Source organism: Ursus americanus, chromosome 2, assembly GCF_024610735.1.
Source record: "Ursus americanus isolate L20-20 chromosome 2, mUrsAme1.1.p, whole genome shotgun sequence".
NCBI classification, from domain to species: Eukaryota; Metazoa; Chordata; class Mammalia; order Carnivora; family Ursidae; genus Ursus; species Ursus americanus.
In genome coordinates this window covers 54,491,094-54,507,294 of record NC_142128.1, presented here as the reverse complement: position 1 = coordinate 54,507,294, position 16,201 = coordinate 54,491,094, and the positions used below count along the sequence as shown (strand labels likewise).

Below are 16,201 nucleotides of genomic sequence, written 5' to 3'. Positions count from 1 at the left end.
AGCAGACGTACCCACTAGCCAGCCAGGGCCAGAGACCTTGGGCTGGGGGCTTATTGTCTTGGGCTAAGCCACCGCTCCAGAAACACTGCATTCTTTTCAAAGGAGACAAGGAGTAAAAACAGCTAGCTAGAGGTCATTCTTTTTGCCATACCTTACCCTTTACCGCAGCTTTTCTCTCATCTCCTCCTCACTTCCACCTTTCTTTGATATCCTCCTCTGCTTCCTTCCCTGTCTTCTTCTTAAGACTTTTGGAAAGAGTAGATGCGCAGACAAATGCGGGACAGGAGAGCTGAGCGGCATTTACAGTCTGGGAATGGGGCTGGGGACAGATACTAAGACATCACACCCCCCCAGGCCCCGAACGCATTTACAGGTCCCTGTCGCTAGTCTGCTCCAAAGTTGCAGTAAGTTTGACATCTACCCATAACCCCGCATGCGGCCCAGGGATAGTAGCAGAAATTTGCTTCTGCTTCCAACTTGGCCGTTGAGTGTCTGAAAGCTGTTTTGGGCGGGCCGGGGAGAGAATCTGGACAGCTCGGAGCCAGGTGTCGGCGGCTCCCATCCTGTCTGAACCAGACTGTCCCTGCAGTGCCAGCTCGGGAGCGAGGCAGGGACGCGGGCTGGGAACAGACCCCTCCCCCATCTCTGTGACAGGGCACTCTGGGTGCACACACACTGGACAGTGAGGTCCCCTCTCCGGGGCACTGCCGCAGACTGGTCCTGGCTCTTCGATCCCTACCAGTCTATCCACGCGGCAGACTGAGCGCTTTGGAGATGTGGCCAAAGGGGGACTCCAGGTGTGACATCCACAGTGAGAGCACAAATTGGAGGCGGGTAAGAAGTTAAGCCGGCGAGGGCACAGGGCCCTGCGCGCGCGAGAGGCGAGGCCTCAGTTCTCTCCTCCCTGGTTCCTAACTCCTCCCCACCTCCGTTCTGGGGCTCTGTCCTTAGGCCAAACGGATCCGAGCCCCGGGTTATTTTCAGTCACAACCTCCTCCACCCCCGCCCCCCCCAATGTCGTGCCTCGGTTCCGGGGGGGAGGGGAGGGCAGTTGGACCGGTGGTGAGCAAGTCTCCCGCCTGCCGCGGCGCGCCTGCGAGAAAGCCGGCCTGGCCGCGGCTCGGCGCGCACAGCCCTTCCCCGCGCCATAAACGCGCGCCGAGCGCTCCTCTCGCCCGGGACTCGGGGAACGCTCCAGCCGGCCCCGCTCTCTGCCCGTCTCGGTTCTCAAACACAGAAGCATCGTCCGCGGTTCTGGCATTTATAAAAAGAGGACAAGGGGAGGGCCACGGACCGCCGTGATCTCCTTGCGCCTTTTCTGTCTGCGCAAGCGAGTCCTGTCCGCAGCCGCTGGGGGAAAAAGGCATCGCAGCGCCCAGTTCCACCTGGAATTTAGGGAACTGACTCTGACCCTATTTCCAGGCTAGCCTCATCCTGTACTCACGTCGTTCCCTCCTTTCTACCGGTACGGTTCCGAGATTTTAATTAAGACATCTGGCCCTGCACCGCAGGGGGAGGGTCCCAAATGGCGAGGCTTCCAGAGCACTTGGTACCCATCCCGCGATCCGTGCCACGGCGGAAGGAAAGGTCGCGATCCAAACGCTCCTAGTTCCCTCCCCCAACGCGCGGGGCCGCGCTCCAGGCCTGCTCCATCTCGCCCCTCCCCCACCCCAGCCCCACACAATTTCCTTCTTTATGAAGCACGCACGCCCAGCCCACCCCGCCTCCCACGTAAAGGCCAGTCCTGTCTTTTGGTGACCAGATGCAAACTCAGCTGGAAGTTGAGAGCAGGGCAGAGTCAAAGATGCACGGAAAGAGAGAATGGGAAGAGAGAAATCAAAGGGGAAGAGAGCGCAGAGAGGAGCTGGAGGTCGCAGGGGCAGGGGCAGAGGCGGAGGACAGCCCGAGGGGAGCGGGCGCCGCGGCTGAGCCGCAGCACCTCCCCCGCGTCTGCCACCCGCGCGCGCGCAGCGGGGTCAAGCGCGGACTCACATGGTCGGACTGCAGAGCCGCTCTCAACTACTGCGAATGGGTGGTTTCGGGGCTCCCCGAGATCTTCTCCCCGGCTGCCTGCGGTGTGAGGGCAGAAACAAAAACAAAACAAATCACGGGACACAATCAAGACGGGCCGTTCGCCGCCACGGGGACCTCTCGCACTTCGCGCAGGAAAGCGGGCGCGGGGATTGGGGCGGCCGCGTGTAGCCTATAAATAGCGAACTTTTAGACGGAATCAACTAACAAATGAGAGTAGCGGGCGTAAATTTGCGCACAACCCCCCTTTCCGGGAACTACCCGACCACCCCTCCCGTCACCCTCTAGGCAGGATTTGGGAGGGGACAGATTCGGAAAGGGAGGTGGAATTTAATTTTATGAGAATTTGCAGTTCTGTTATTTTTGCAACGGGGGCACTCCGCCTTTTTGACCCTCTTTTTCCGCCTACCTTTGCAGCTTCTTCCCCGCCCCCCGCGCCCCCCACCCCCCCGCTAGGCCCTGCAGGTACCTGCTAGGAAGGGCAAAGGCCCTGGGGAGCGGAGCTCCTAGGGGTTGGCTGTAGAAGCGCGGAGGAGGAGGGGAACACGGAGCCGGGGTTCCCCGGGGATTACTGGAGCGACGGAAGGAAAGCGTAAAACTGCCAGTATTTGGGGGTTTCCTCTGATGCCAGGACTGGAATTTAGGTTATCCCGAGTTTGGGAGGGAAGTGCGAAAGGGTGAGTACAGAAGGCACAAAGGAGTTCCTAGAGGGTAGGTTTCCTTTCCCAGGGCACCAGTAACCCTCCAGTGCTAGCAAACCCCCCTCAGCAACTTTACTTGAACCCTCGGCCCTGACGGGGCCGGGAGAGCGAAGGCGCACGCCGGGGTTAAGTCCTTGCTTGCCTTGGGGGCCGCAAGCTCTCGCTGAAGCGCGTCCTGCCGGATGGTGCCCCAGGGTCTGGCTCGCTAGCTCCCCGGGGCCGGACGCCTTTTCGCCCAGCCCGCTCACACCTGCGGACCGGAAGAGATCTATTACACCGGGAGTCCTCAGCACCACTAGCCGTCCGCCCGCCCCCTTTCCTTGCGCCAAGGCCGGATTGCCAATGGTGATTGGGTTAGTTCGATTTTCATTTTCTTTCTAGGTGCTTCTTCGAAAATAAAACCCCCGAGGACGGCAGACACTGGCTCTCCACTCCAAACTCTCTAGTTCAGGAGGTTGCTTGACTAAATTTTTCCTAGATGTCACACGAACCACAGTCAATAGGGTATCCATTGGGGCGGCAGTGGGGGTTGGAGAAATTGAGGGCCCGCAGGTGAAAGGAGGTTGCACTGATCCCCTTTGGAGGCTCCATTCACGCAAGGCCTGTGGAGCGGGGGGCAAGCCCTCTTCATGGGCCTAAAGGCGGCCTCTAGCAGGGAGGAGGGAGCCAGAGAACGGTGCTGTTTTTTCTTTCCATTGCCGGCCCCAGCCCTACGCGACCATCCCGCCCCCTATTAACGGAAATGTCAAATGCCTAACCAATACCCCTCTCCCCCGGGAGAAAATCAGAGAGGGTTCCCGACGCAGTTGGTGTGGGGGCGTTGGTGCTCCCACAACACCGCTTCCCGCCTGTTACCTCCCCATAAACGGAAAAGTTATTTTGTTTTTCCCAGAAACCAGCCAGGGTTGGAAGGACAGGGGAAAAGCAGAGGTGCTAAGGGGTTACAGCAGCCACTCACCCTGCGGGGTGTGCCCACCGCCCCCGACTCCACGCGAGTGGGCCCGCAAGACATTGGCAGCCCCCGCGAAGCCCGCGCCGCGGGCGCTCGGCGCGAAGGCTGCGCTTCCCGCGCTTCCCCAAGGTCCGGGCCGGAAGCGCACTTGAGGGTGCTCCCAGACGGAGTTGGACGGAGCCCGGGGGTCCCGAGGCACTCCAGCCTGGCTAGCGCTCCCCTTGCTACGTACCCTGTCCCAGCCTCCCGCTCCAGTTGCTGCCCCGGCTGGGGGACCCGGCCTGGAGCCCGCTGCCTCTAGCGGAACCCGCCCCCGCCCTACCCGCGCGCCCTCGCCCTCCCGGACGCTGGGCCAGGTATGGGGCGGTCTCTCGCGGGCCATTGGTTTGGGCCACTGTTTCGAACTGGCTTCGAGCATATCCCCAGATTTTGCGGCCCCTTTGTGGGCTGGGAAGAGAGCGTCCAGGCCAGCGCCTTACCTTTCACCCCACCCATATCTCCCCCATTCCCTCGGGTTAACTCCGCAAGGAAAGCGGGTGGAAACTCCTTGCGGGCCGAGTGTGGAGGTCAGATGAGTGTTTGCGGCTTTTCTCGAAGGTTCTGGGTGTTCGTACTAGAGGAACAGGCCCTACGGAGACAGAAAAGACAGACGCACAGGCAGCGGTCCCGTGGCTGTGTTCAGCGCGAAGTTCACGTCTATTGTTTTCTGCCTCGGGGAAAGCTGCCCAGTGTGATAGATCTTTTTAGAGCCCATCACTGGAAGAAAAATCCTGGTGATAACGATTATCTCCCGCTCGCGCTATCTCGCCATCGCCCCAATTCATCTCCCTCTCGCTCTAGCCCCTCGGGGAGAGGAGGAGAGTAAGGGGCTGGGGGGAGGACGGACCAAGCCGCTGCCCTCGGATGGAGCGGAGAGGCACGAGGCCACCTCATCCGTCCCATTCTGCTCCGGGCTGGGGAGAGAGGACACCGCGGATTTCTTTCCCTGCCAAGCCTCACGCTTCTTTCAAATGATTTTAGTCTGGTGCTCCGGTCTATCCATATACATTTCCAATCTCATGGCTCATAAACTATTAGCAAAATGGTTTCATTATTCACCTTCTGTATCCTACAAAAGGGAGAAAAGAAGGGAGCGGCAGGAAGGCAGAGTGGGGGTGGGGGGCAGCCGTTGGACACTAGTTAACAATGATACTGCCCGTGTTTAAATCATGGTTCAGACTGCCTTCTTCAAGCTGACATTCAACAAATCTGATCCGTTTCCAAGGATCTGTAGCCGACCCCTTCTCTCCCCCTCTACCCTCCCCTCTTTCGCACTCTCTTTCTCTCCATCCATCACTATCCATCTCTCCTTAACACCCAGGTTTCTAGAAAGACCAGACGAATAGCTAAGATACCGCAAATCCATTATTTGCTTCATTAGGCGTCATCAATAAGGCACGCCCTTCAGATACGACACATATAATTATTTGGTTAGAATGGCTACCCCCGGTACCCTTACGGGTTGTGTTGGTGATGGAATCACATATCATCCCTAAAACCAAGCCATCCTAAGTTACTAGTATAGGATGATAACCAAGAAGTTGGCTGAAGGCTCAGTGTGCGGCGTCAGTGTACCCAACTGGGCACAAAGTCCTCATCTGGCTTCCGCAAGACCGGGGAAGGGAGGAAGTTGCGAAGTGGTGTGTGTGTGTGTGTGTGTGTGTGTGTGTGTGTGTGTGTGTGTGTGTGTGTCCCTGCGTGTGTGCGCGCGCTCAAGCGCGTGCCCGTGTGAACGTGCATAGAGAGAAGAATGGGAGGGGTAACAGATCGGGGTCTTTGTTTGCCTCTGAGAGATGGCAAAAGAAAAATATTTTGTTTTTCATGAGTAAGTCCGAAATAAAAGACAAATAGAAACAAACTGGCTCGTGGAGACCCGAGAACTCTGTGCGTGGGGCTAAATAAGGTAGAAAACTGCGGGCAGGCGTGAATTGGCAGAAGCAGCCTCGGGCGCCTGGAATCCGACCGGCTTCTCCGCTGGGGGCGATGATGATATTAAGTGTCCCCACCAATACTTTTAACTTTTCATAAATTGTATCTAGAATGACTCTATCACCACACACACACACACACACACGCTCTTCCCCTGCACTTTTTGAAAATGTTAAGGACGCTAGGCAAGTGAGAGTGCGGTAATTATCCCTGGATGTAGAAACCAATCTGGCTGCGGGAGGCCCTTCTGCAATCGCCGGCGGCGGCGGCGGCGCGCGGACCGCGCAGAGGCCGGGGACTCCGGGCGCTCGCTAGGTCACCGCGCCGCGCGGCCGCCGCTCGCCGGCTGTTTAATATACATGGAGTGGGAATGGAGGGAAACGGATCTCAGGCCTGCACGTTCTGCAGAAAAAAAAAAAAATCAATTTGCTATTTATTTTTGAAAAATGTAGATTTAGGGAATTATTTTTTCCTAGCCCGACCCCCTCCAAGAACGGCGGCCCACATTTAATTACGTCTTTTAATGACTTTTCCCTTATTTGCCATTGCTATTTCACGTTAAGGGCGGGGGCGGGGTGGGGTTTCTTTGGGGGGTTTTCAATTCTGGTATCTTCAAAAAGATTTGCCTTATGTGTTAATTGCATGCTGTTAAGCACATCTGGGACTGCGTGCTGACCAACTCGGACCAACTTTTAATTAACACATTGACCCGGCGAAGAAGCAGCCGCCCAGACTCCCCCTTGAAATATGTATATTAGCCGCGCGGAAGCCGCTCGGCCCGCGCCGCCAGGTGCGTGCGAGGAATTGCCTGCGTCAAGGGGCGGGAGGGGGTGCAAATTGCAACCGCTCGCTCTCTTCCAGCGAACATTTTCTCGCCTTACCTCTAGAAAAACAAAGGAAAAAGAGTAAATGACCTGTTCCAGAAGGAGACTTCTTATATCCTTTAATGTGACTTTACCCTGGGCGGGGAACTTGGGAGGATGGAAAGGAAGACCTCCGAACCATTTCTAACCAGCCTAACCTGGGCTGTTTGGGCCTGAGCTGAGATCTGGAGCCTGAGCTCCTTAAATGGACCGAGTTCTCTGTTAATGAAGAGAAGCGGTGGCCAAGAAGCCTGGTGGAAGGAGAGACCAGGCCACCGGCTGCCTTTTGTGGTTCCGGCCTTCCTACTTGCCACCTCCTCCCCTCCGCCCCCCCCCCCCCCCCCCCCCCGCTCCCCGAAGCTAAACCACAAACTCTCAGGCCCCCGGTCTGACAACGGGGAATAGGTGTCTTGCCTGCTTGGAGCTCACTGCAGTCAGGAGGGCAGAGGAACTAGTGGCTCATGGTAGGGCTCTAGGCCCAGTCGCCGAGTCTAGACTATTCAGGGGTGATCTTCCAGCCAGGCCAGTCAAATCCCGGCTGGAGGGAGGAGGAAACCCGGAGCGCTCATGGACGATGCCACCTGCAGATATGCAATTCCACCCTAAGTAATTTCATTCGGAATTGATGGCGTTTCACTGGAGTGGTGCCTTCAAAGTGAGTGCCTAGCCTGCTTCCCCGTAGAGCGCAAATGCGGGTTAATCCCCAGATACGTACTCATTTTCTCTTTCCGCATCTAATCTCCATGGACGCGATCTTCCAAGTGCTTAGCTGCAGCATACATCCCTATAAAAAAAAATGTCAAAGTGGTATTCCTTCTCCCAGCCATAAAAAAGTTGGAGTGAATAGCTCCCAAGTTACCGTTTAACGTCCCCTCCAGGTAACAGTTGAAGTTTCTTGTTTGACATTTTTCATTCCCCAATACAGAACTTTTCAATAAGTATGCGCTACCAGCACGAGGAGAAGTATATGTCGCAGTAAATTCATGGCTATATGCTCTAACTATGTCGATGCTTTGCAAAATTTAATGTGATGAGATTGCTCCCCAAATTCCTTCCATCTCTCTTTTTTTTCTTATTCTCATTCTCCTTTTTTTTTTTTGTCCTTCCCTTGAATCTATTTTTCCTATCAATTTATCAGAGAATCTGCAAAAATTTAAAACTGAAAAAATAGAGAAGATAAAGACAGGAGAACAAAGTTCTGTTCCTCAATAATTCCTCTGAGTTCCTCCAGATCTTTTTATATTCAGATAAAGGTATAATCAACACACATCTTCAGTTAGAAAAAAAAAAATCAGTTGGTAAATTACAATGTCCCTTTGCAGAGATAAGGCCTTTGGAAAGTTAGCACAAGCATTACCCAAATGGCTTTGAGTTTTAGTGGACCACAGCTACTTATTTCAGCTCACAAATTGATCTGCAAAATTGCAGCACACACCTGATATCCAGGGAAAAACAAGAGTTGGTAACTCCAGCTGGTTCTTTTGATTTACTCTGCCTGGTAAGATGTATGCTGGGGTGTTTTGATAAGAGAAAAAAAAGGGAGTCAGCAGTTTGATTTGGAAACTCTTTTATTGCTGAATATGGTTGCAGGTTTAAACTAAAGAATGTGTTTCTGCTGGGGACATTTGCATGACACATCCATATGCATTAGCAGCTGCACGGTGTTATATCATCAGTTCCTGTGAGCATTTATCTTTTTTCCCCCTTCTGTCTTTCTCAAAGGAAGCTGGTAAGTGGCTTATAGGAGACCCATATAGACTTTAAAGATACATGAATCTTCCTGTGTCCTTCAGGCCCTCAGCACCTAATTGGCCTACAGCAACTTGTTTCTTTTGAGGATTTTGGAATATATGAAGTACCTCACCTCCCTGGTTACATTTTTTAACCTATAAGGATGGATTGACTGGGTATGAAATACAATAAAAATGATCCAAGGAAAGGGGCCTTGGCAAATCATCTCTGTGTTTACGAAAAAGGTGTCATTAACATTCCTCTGCTAACTTGCTTTGTGACTTAACAGAGAAACTTTTCATCAGATACATTCGCCATAAAGGCATTAGTTTTCATTTCTTGGTACTTGATAGAGGTGATATGTTTGAATCAGGATAGCTAAGACCTTTCCACACTGGCATGTAGTGATGGCGTCAGAGACCGCAAGAGCAGATCTAGAAAAATGTGAGCTTCTTCAGACACTGTATGAGCTGTGCGAAGGCCATTGTCTGATATCCGCAGCAATGGTCTGCTTCTAATCCTACGTGAACTTTGTTTCATATGTCTGATTCCCTCTAAATTCCAGTGATCTGTGAACAGCAGGAACCACAATGTCAAATTGAAATCAGAAGGAAACTGAGTTTGTATTTGGTCTGCTTCTGTTCAGCCACACGGCCGATTTATTAAAAAAGAAAACCGTACTTTTTTTTTTTAAAGATTTTATTTATTTATTTAACACAGATAGAGACAGCCAGCGAGAGAGGGAACACAAGCAGGGGGAGTGGGAGAGGAAGAAGCAGGCTTATAGCGGAGGAGCCTGATGCGGGGCTCGATCCCATAACGCTGGGATCACGCCCTGAGCTGAAGGCAGACGCTCAACTGCTGTGCCACCCAGGCGCCCCAAGAAAACCGTACTTTTAAACTGTAGTCATCAAGTCAGGGTGACTAAGAAGCATATAGACCCAAACCAAGAGACTAACCTAAGCACATTTTTAGAAATCACCCCGTATCTGCACACACTCAGTGTTTGGTGGAATTGTTTGAGAATAACCATGCTCAAATTTTTTAAGTATTAGTGTATTACAGGTGTATTACAAAGTGAAAAAATCTTAAACACATGCACACACAGCAAATAAACAAAAAGATAATAACCCTTAGGAATTGCGATGGCCAATGAAGATATCCTACTAGAGGTATTATGGTTTTTTTCTCCATTTTTTTGTAGCTTTTTTGGTCATCAGAGAAGATATTTAGAGGAAAAAAGGAACTGACAATAATTAGTAAAATGGTGTCATCCGTTTTTTCCCTAAAACACTTGGAACTAATATGCACTACTATACAAGTGTGCATGCACAGTGACACATAAATATACATGAGCCTCAGTAATAATCTATTTTTATGTCTTGTTTCCAGATGTTTGCAAATAACACTGGTGCGTTGGTTTGACCTAACCAAAAGGTAGCTAAGATCTCTGCCATTCAATTGAATACTAGGTAAGTATCACAGAACAAATTTCTCCTGCCCTCCGTTGCTTAAAATTGTTGGTTTTTTAACTCTTCAACTTTAAAACAGTAGTTCAGTATAATGTGGATGAAAGTAAAAACAGTTGCTTGATATTATGTAATGGAAAATTAACCAGCTGCATCGCTTTGTTGAATTAATTATTTCAGTGATAACCAGAACAGCCCGTTTTTAGGACTGGTGAGCTTAGTTGGTTAGTTTAGAACATTGGCCAGAATTGATCCTGTGGCTAACTATGCTCAGGGGCTCCATATTACACCCCAACTCTGGCCAGCCCTGGACAAGTATGTCCCAGAGGTGACAAAAGGAACAAATAAGAATGCAGATGAACTTGCACAAACCAAGAAAAGGAATTTTATTTTTTAAAGTAGACATCTTACTTATAGCATTAAGTGCAGAAGGGATACATGTCTATAATTCAAATGAAATCTCTCTGGCAAGATTTACTATAGAACAGGGACAGGGAACAAAAGGACCTAATTAAGGCTACAGGGAGAGCTTTGGTATGATGAACAATGCTACTCCACCTGCCTGCTACTGGTATGTCGTTTAAAACTCTTACAGATTAGGTGCTACTGCTTCAGTGTGTATTCGCTTTAAGATGAAGAAAGAATTTGTTTGCTTTCAGATTGTATTTTGACATTAAACATTTCTGGATGCATTAATGGCGTCAATAGATTTTGGGATACAGGGAATCTGGAAGAATTACTTATTTGCTTATCCATTCATCTCTTGGTTATGTTTTCAAAACAATTCTATTTCTTTCTCTAAGCCTTTCCTTGTCACAGGACACAATATCGTAGGCTCTCTGAAACACGACGGCTAACAAAGAGAAACCAGAGGCCATGACAGCAGATCACCTTGATTCAGCAGACCTAAACCAAACAGCAGACAGAAGTCTTGTTAAGTCAGTATTTAACTCTATGGCCGTTTATTCATACTCATTTCCAAGAAGTATGAACTAGGTAAAATGGATATTCGAAAGCCAATGATTGTAGTCTGGCCTGTAAGGAGCCCAGAAGTTGCTACTCTGTTCTAACAGGTACAAAAACCAAACGATCTCCTTAGATCCACCAGAGAAGTGAGGTCACAGGGCAAAATTCTGCCCCCTAAATTGGAAAGACAGACAGATGAAAACAAATGATCACAACTTATGGCAACAAAATCCCAAGTGTGAAAACCTCCTTGGAAACCAGGACTGGGGTAGGAAAATAGGAACTGCAACTGGGAAATTTCTGGAGGCTCAGTGTGGACAAATCTGAGAGCTAAGAACTCCAGGAGGAACTAATCACAGATGGGACCCCATGCTTTTATGACTTTTATTTCCAGGAGCTCTACTAGGTCCTCACTGTGAATATCAGATAAAACGCCTCGTACTGCTGGCAGGAGGAAAGGTAAAGGAACTACTTTTTAATATGTTTGTTTTGTTTTGTTTTGTTTTGTTCTGTTCTGTTCACAAAGCCTTCCATCAGGAGAAATTACTTGGCCAGGCCTCACCTTCTGGGGCATAACAGAGCCTAACCTACCTGAGAGAAGGGAAATACCAAACTCCAGCCCCCACTAGCTATCATGTCCTACCTAAGGGGGTGAAACTGAGATGCACTGGTGAAATTCACAGCCCAGGGACATAGGTTCATCAAAACGCTGAGATCTGATCATAGGACTACAGAACCGATCCAGCACCCCAACACCTTACCACCACATTACTAAAGACCTATTGACTGCAGTTTCTTTTACCCAGTATATCATGTCCATCTCTCAATTATAAGGCATACTAAAAAGCAGTAAACACAGTTAAGAGACTGAACAAGCATTAGAATCAGTCAGATGTGGCAGGAATTTTGGAATTATTGGACCAGGAATTTTTAAAAAATGACTAATATGATAAGGGTTTTAATGGTAAAAGTAGATAACATGCAAGAGCAGAAGGATAATGGAAGCAGAGATATGGAAATTCTAAGAAAGAACCAAAAAGAAATACTAGAAATCAAAAACACTGAAAGAGAAATGAAGAATGCTTTTGATGGTGTCATTAGAAGACTGGACACAGCTGAGGAAAGAATTACATCTGATGTCTCCTCAGAAACCATGCAAACAAAAAAGAGAGGGGAGTGAAATATTTAATGCATTGAGAGAAAAAACTACCAACCTAGAATTCTGTACCCTTTGAAATTATCCTTCTAAAATGAAGATGAAATAAAGACTTTCTCAGACGAACAAAAGTTGAAGGAAATTGTCGCCAGTACACCTGGTTATAAGAAATGTCAAAACAAGTTCTTTAGGGAAAAGAAAAATGGTATAAGTCAGGAACTTGGATCTACATAAAGAAAGGAAGCGTTTTAGAGAAGGAATAGTGAGTATAAAATAAAAACATTATTTTTATTCTTAATTGATCTAAGCGATAACAACTTATTCAAAATAATAAAAGCAGTAATATATTTGATGATTATAGTTTATGTATAAATGAAAATGAAGGACAGCAGTGATACAAAGGACAGGAGGGAGGAAATAGGATTATTTTGTAATTATAAGGTACTTGCACTAACCATGCTATCGTGTTACTTGAAAGTGGACTTGGATTAGTTGAAAATATATATTGCAAACTCTAAGGCAACCACTTAAAAAATAAAACAATGTGCATAACTGATATGCTATGAAATGAGAGGAAATGGAATAATACAAAATGCTCAATTAAAATCACAAAAGCAGAAACAATTAGAGAAGACAAAAATAGGGACAAAGAATACGGGCAAAGAAAATAGTAACATATACGGTAGATAGTAATTTATGCAATAATCACTTTAAACCCCCATGCTTTAACCGTACCAATTAAAAGACAAATGTTGTCAGAGTAGATCAAAAAACAAGGTTCAACTATGTTATCTATAAGTTACCCACTTTCAATATAAAGTCACACTTAAATTGAAAGTAAAGGGATGGAAGAAAATATGCTAACACTAATTAAAAGAAAATGGGAGTGGCTATATTTTCAGACAAAGCAGAACAAGGAAACTTGTCAAGGATAAAGAACAACATTACATAATGATAAACGGCACAATATACTCTTTTTTTTTTTTGGTAAGATTTATTTCAGAGAGAGATTAACTTCTTAAGTTCATATGGAACATTCACCAAGATAGGCCCCATTCTGTGCCACAAAACAGAACTTGACAAATTGAAAGGAATAGAAATTATATGATGTTTGTTCAGAACACAATCGGATTAAACAAGAAATCAACAACAAAAATATAGCTGGAAAATTCCAAAATACTTGGAGATTAAGCAACACTCTTGTCGATAACTCATAAGTCAAAGATGAAAGCTCAAGAAAAAAGATATTTTGAACTAAATAAAAATGAAAATACATCTTATCAAAATTCGTGAGATTTGGCAAGAGCATCACTTAGAGGGAAATTCATAGCATTGAATGCATATATTAGAAAAGAAGAAAGACCTAAAATCAATAATCTAAGTGTCCATCTTAGGAAACTAGGGGGAAAAAGAACAAAATAAATCCAAAATAAGCAGAGGAAAAGAAATCATGGAAATTCGAGCAGAAATAAATGAAATTGAAACCAGGAAATCTAATAGAGAAAAATCAACAAAATTGAAAGCTGATTCCTTAAGAAGACCAATAAAATGATAAGCCTTTAGCCAAGCTAATGGGAAAAAAAGAGAGAGAGGAAAAACAAATTATTGATATCGTAAATGAAAGAAAGAGGGAGCATAATTACATATCTCATGGATATTAAAAGAATAATAAAGGAATATTATGAACAACTGTACATCCACAAAGTTGATAACTAGATGAAATGGATTTTGATATTAGGGTGATGCTGGCCTCATGGAATAAGTTAGGAAGTATTTCCTCTGCTTCTATTTTTGGAAGAGATTGTAGATAATTGGTATAATTTCTCCCTGAAATGATTGATGGAATTCACCAGTGAATTCATCTGGGCCAGGTGCTTTCTGCTTTGGAAGGTTACTAATTAGTTATTTAATTAATTTAATAAATTTAGGCTAATTCGAATTGTTTATTTCTTCTTGTGTGAGTTTTGACAGATTATGTCTTTAAATTTTTTTTCCATTTCATCTCTCCATTCATCTAATCCAACAATGTATAAAAAGATTTATATACGGGGCACCTGGGTGGCTCAGTCGTTAAGCATCTGCCTTTGGCTCAGGGCATGATCCCAGTGTCCTGGGATTGAGCCCTGCATCGGGCTCCCTGCTCTGATGGGAGCCTGCTTCTTCCTCTCCCACTCCCCCTGCTTGTGTTCCCTCTCTGGCTTTATGTCTCTCTCTCTGTCAAATAAATAAATAAAATCTTAAAAAAAAAAAAAGATTTATATACCACAACCAAGGAGGATTTAGTCCAGATAGACAAGGCTGGTTGAACATTTGATAAAACAATTAATATAATTCATCGCATCAACAGGCTAAAGAAGAAAGTCTCACGATTGTACCAATTGATGCAGAAGAAAAATATTTGACAAAATCTAGCCAGTTTATGATAAAAATTCTCAACATACTAGGAAAGAACTTCCCCAATATAATAAAGAATATCTACCAAAAAAAAAAAAAAAACCCCACACAAAAGCCTATAACTAATATGCTTAGTGGTGAGAAACTAAAGGCTTTCCTGTTAAGATCAAGAACAAGGCAAGATGTCCCTTCTCACCAATGCTTTTCAACATCATACTGGAAGTCCTAGCTAATGCAATAAAAGAACAAAGGGTCATAAAAGGTATACTGCTTGGGAAAGAAGAAATAAAATTGTTCATAGATGACATGATGGTTTATATGTAGAAAATCTGAAAAAAAAAATTAAAAACCTCCTAGAACTAAACCAATTATAGCAAGATTGCAGGACACAAGGTTAATATATAAAAGTCAATTGCTTTCCTATATGCCAGCAATAAACAAAAGGAATTTTGAATTAAAATTACACTACCACCTGCATTAGTGCCAAAAAGAAAAAAAGAAATACTTAAATTTAAATCTAACAAAATATGTGCAACATCTATATAAGGAAAACTACAAAACTCTGGTAAGTAGAAATCAAGGACAAATTAAATAAATGGAGAGATATTCCACGTTCATGGATAGAAAGACTCAACATTGTGAGGATATAGTCCTTTCTGACTTGATGTATAGATTCAGTGCGATTCTAATCAAAAGCTGAGTAAGTTATTTTGAGGTTATCAACAAACTGATTCTAAAGTTTACATGAAAGGGGCCAAGACTCAAAATAACCAATGCAATATTGAAGGAGAACAATGTTGGCACATTGACAAACTCGATTTCAAGACTTACTATAAAGCTATAGTACTCAAGACACTGTGGTACTGACAAAAAAAAAAATAGACAAATAGATCAATTGATCAATAGATCTACGAGATCAATAGATCTACGTCCCCAGAAATAGATACCTATAAGTATAGTCAACTGATCTTTCACAAAAGAATAAAAGAAATATAATGGAGCAAAGATAGTCTTTCCAACCAATGGTGCTAAAACAACTAGACATCCACTTGCAAAAACAAATCTAAACACAAACTTTACACTGTCAACAAAAATTAATTCAAATTGTATCAAAGACCTAAATACAGAACACAAAACTAAAAACTCCTATTAGCTAATATAGGAGAAAACCTAAATGATCTTGAGCATGGTGCTGGCTTTTTACATACAACACCAAAGGCACTATCTATGAAAGAAACAATTGATAAGGTCAGACCTCATTAACATTCAAAACATCTACTCTGTGAAAGACAGTCTCAAGAGAATGAGAAGACAAACCGCAGATCTTTAGGACTGTTACCTAAATATACAAAGAACACTTAGAACTCAATAATAGTAAAAGTAACAACCCAATTAAAAAATGGATAAAAGATCTGAACAGACACTTCACCAAAGGAGATACACAGATGGCCAGTAAGCTCATGAAAAGATGTTTAATACCATATGTCATTGGAGAATGGCAAATTAAAACTATAATGAGATAACACTACACACTTACTAGAAGGGCCAAAATCCAAACACTGACAACAACAAATGCTGCTGAGGATGCAGAGCAGTAAGAAAACTCATTCAGTGCTGGCAGAAATGCAAAATAGTGCAGCCCCTTCAGAAGAGAGTCTGGCAATTTCTTACAAAACTAAACATGTTCTTACCTTATGATCCAGCAATTGAATTCTTTGGTATTTACTCAAATGAGTGGAAAACTTACGTCCACCCAAATACCTGCACATGGATGTTTATAGCAGCTTTATTCTTGATTCCTAAAGTTTGGAAGCAACCAACAGGTCGTTCAGTAAGTTAATGGAGAAATAAACTTTGGCTCATTCAGACAATGAAATATTATTCAAGGTTAAAAAGAAATGAACTATCACGTTAGGAAAAGGCATGGATGAAACTTAAATGCTTCTAAGTAAAAGAAGCCGATCTGAAAC

General features: G+C 45.5%; 1 protein-coding gene and 1 long non-coding RNA gene across 11 annotated transcripts in view; one reads left to right on the top strand and one right to left on the bottom strand.

Annotated features, from left to right (window-relative positions):
- The window catches only part of ESRRG (estrogen related receptor gamma), a 607,049-nt gene extending 603,051 nt beyond the window's left edge, over positions 1-3,998 (bottom strand). For 6 of the 9 annotated variants that reach the window (XM_045809601.2, XM_087856344.1, XM_087856329.1 and 3 more), the window contains exons 1-3: positions 3,691-3,996; positions 2,875-2,982; positions 1,993-2,070 (exon numbers count right to left, since the gene is read on the bottom strand). Coding sequence is in view for 3 of the 9 variants with exons in the window: in XM_087856312.1 (XP_087712438.1) it covers positions 1,993-1,994 (2 nt within the window). In the remaining 6 variants the exon portion in view is untranslated. Of the gene's footprint in view, positions 1-1,992; positions 2,071-2,500; positions 2,845-2,874; positions 2,983-3,690 lie in introns of those variants that run through there. The other 3 variants (XM_087856312.1, XM_087856315.1, XM_045809592.2) reach the window with 3 other exon arrangements.
- LOC123800108 (uncharacterized) lies at positions 550-14,345 on the top strand. 2 transcript variants are annotated; one of them, XR_006781817.2, is made up of 3 exons: positions 550-834; positions 9,639-9,718; positions 10,519-14,345. It is a non-coding gene; the product is annotated as an uncharacterized LOC123800108 (long non-coding RNA). The 2 variants fall into 2 exon arrangements; XR_015721959.1 differs by lacking the exon at positions 550-834 and adding an exon at positions 6,862-7,170.
- The last annotated feature ends 1,856 nt before the right edge of the window (positions 14,346-16,201 follow it).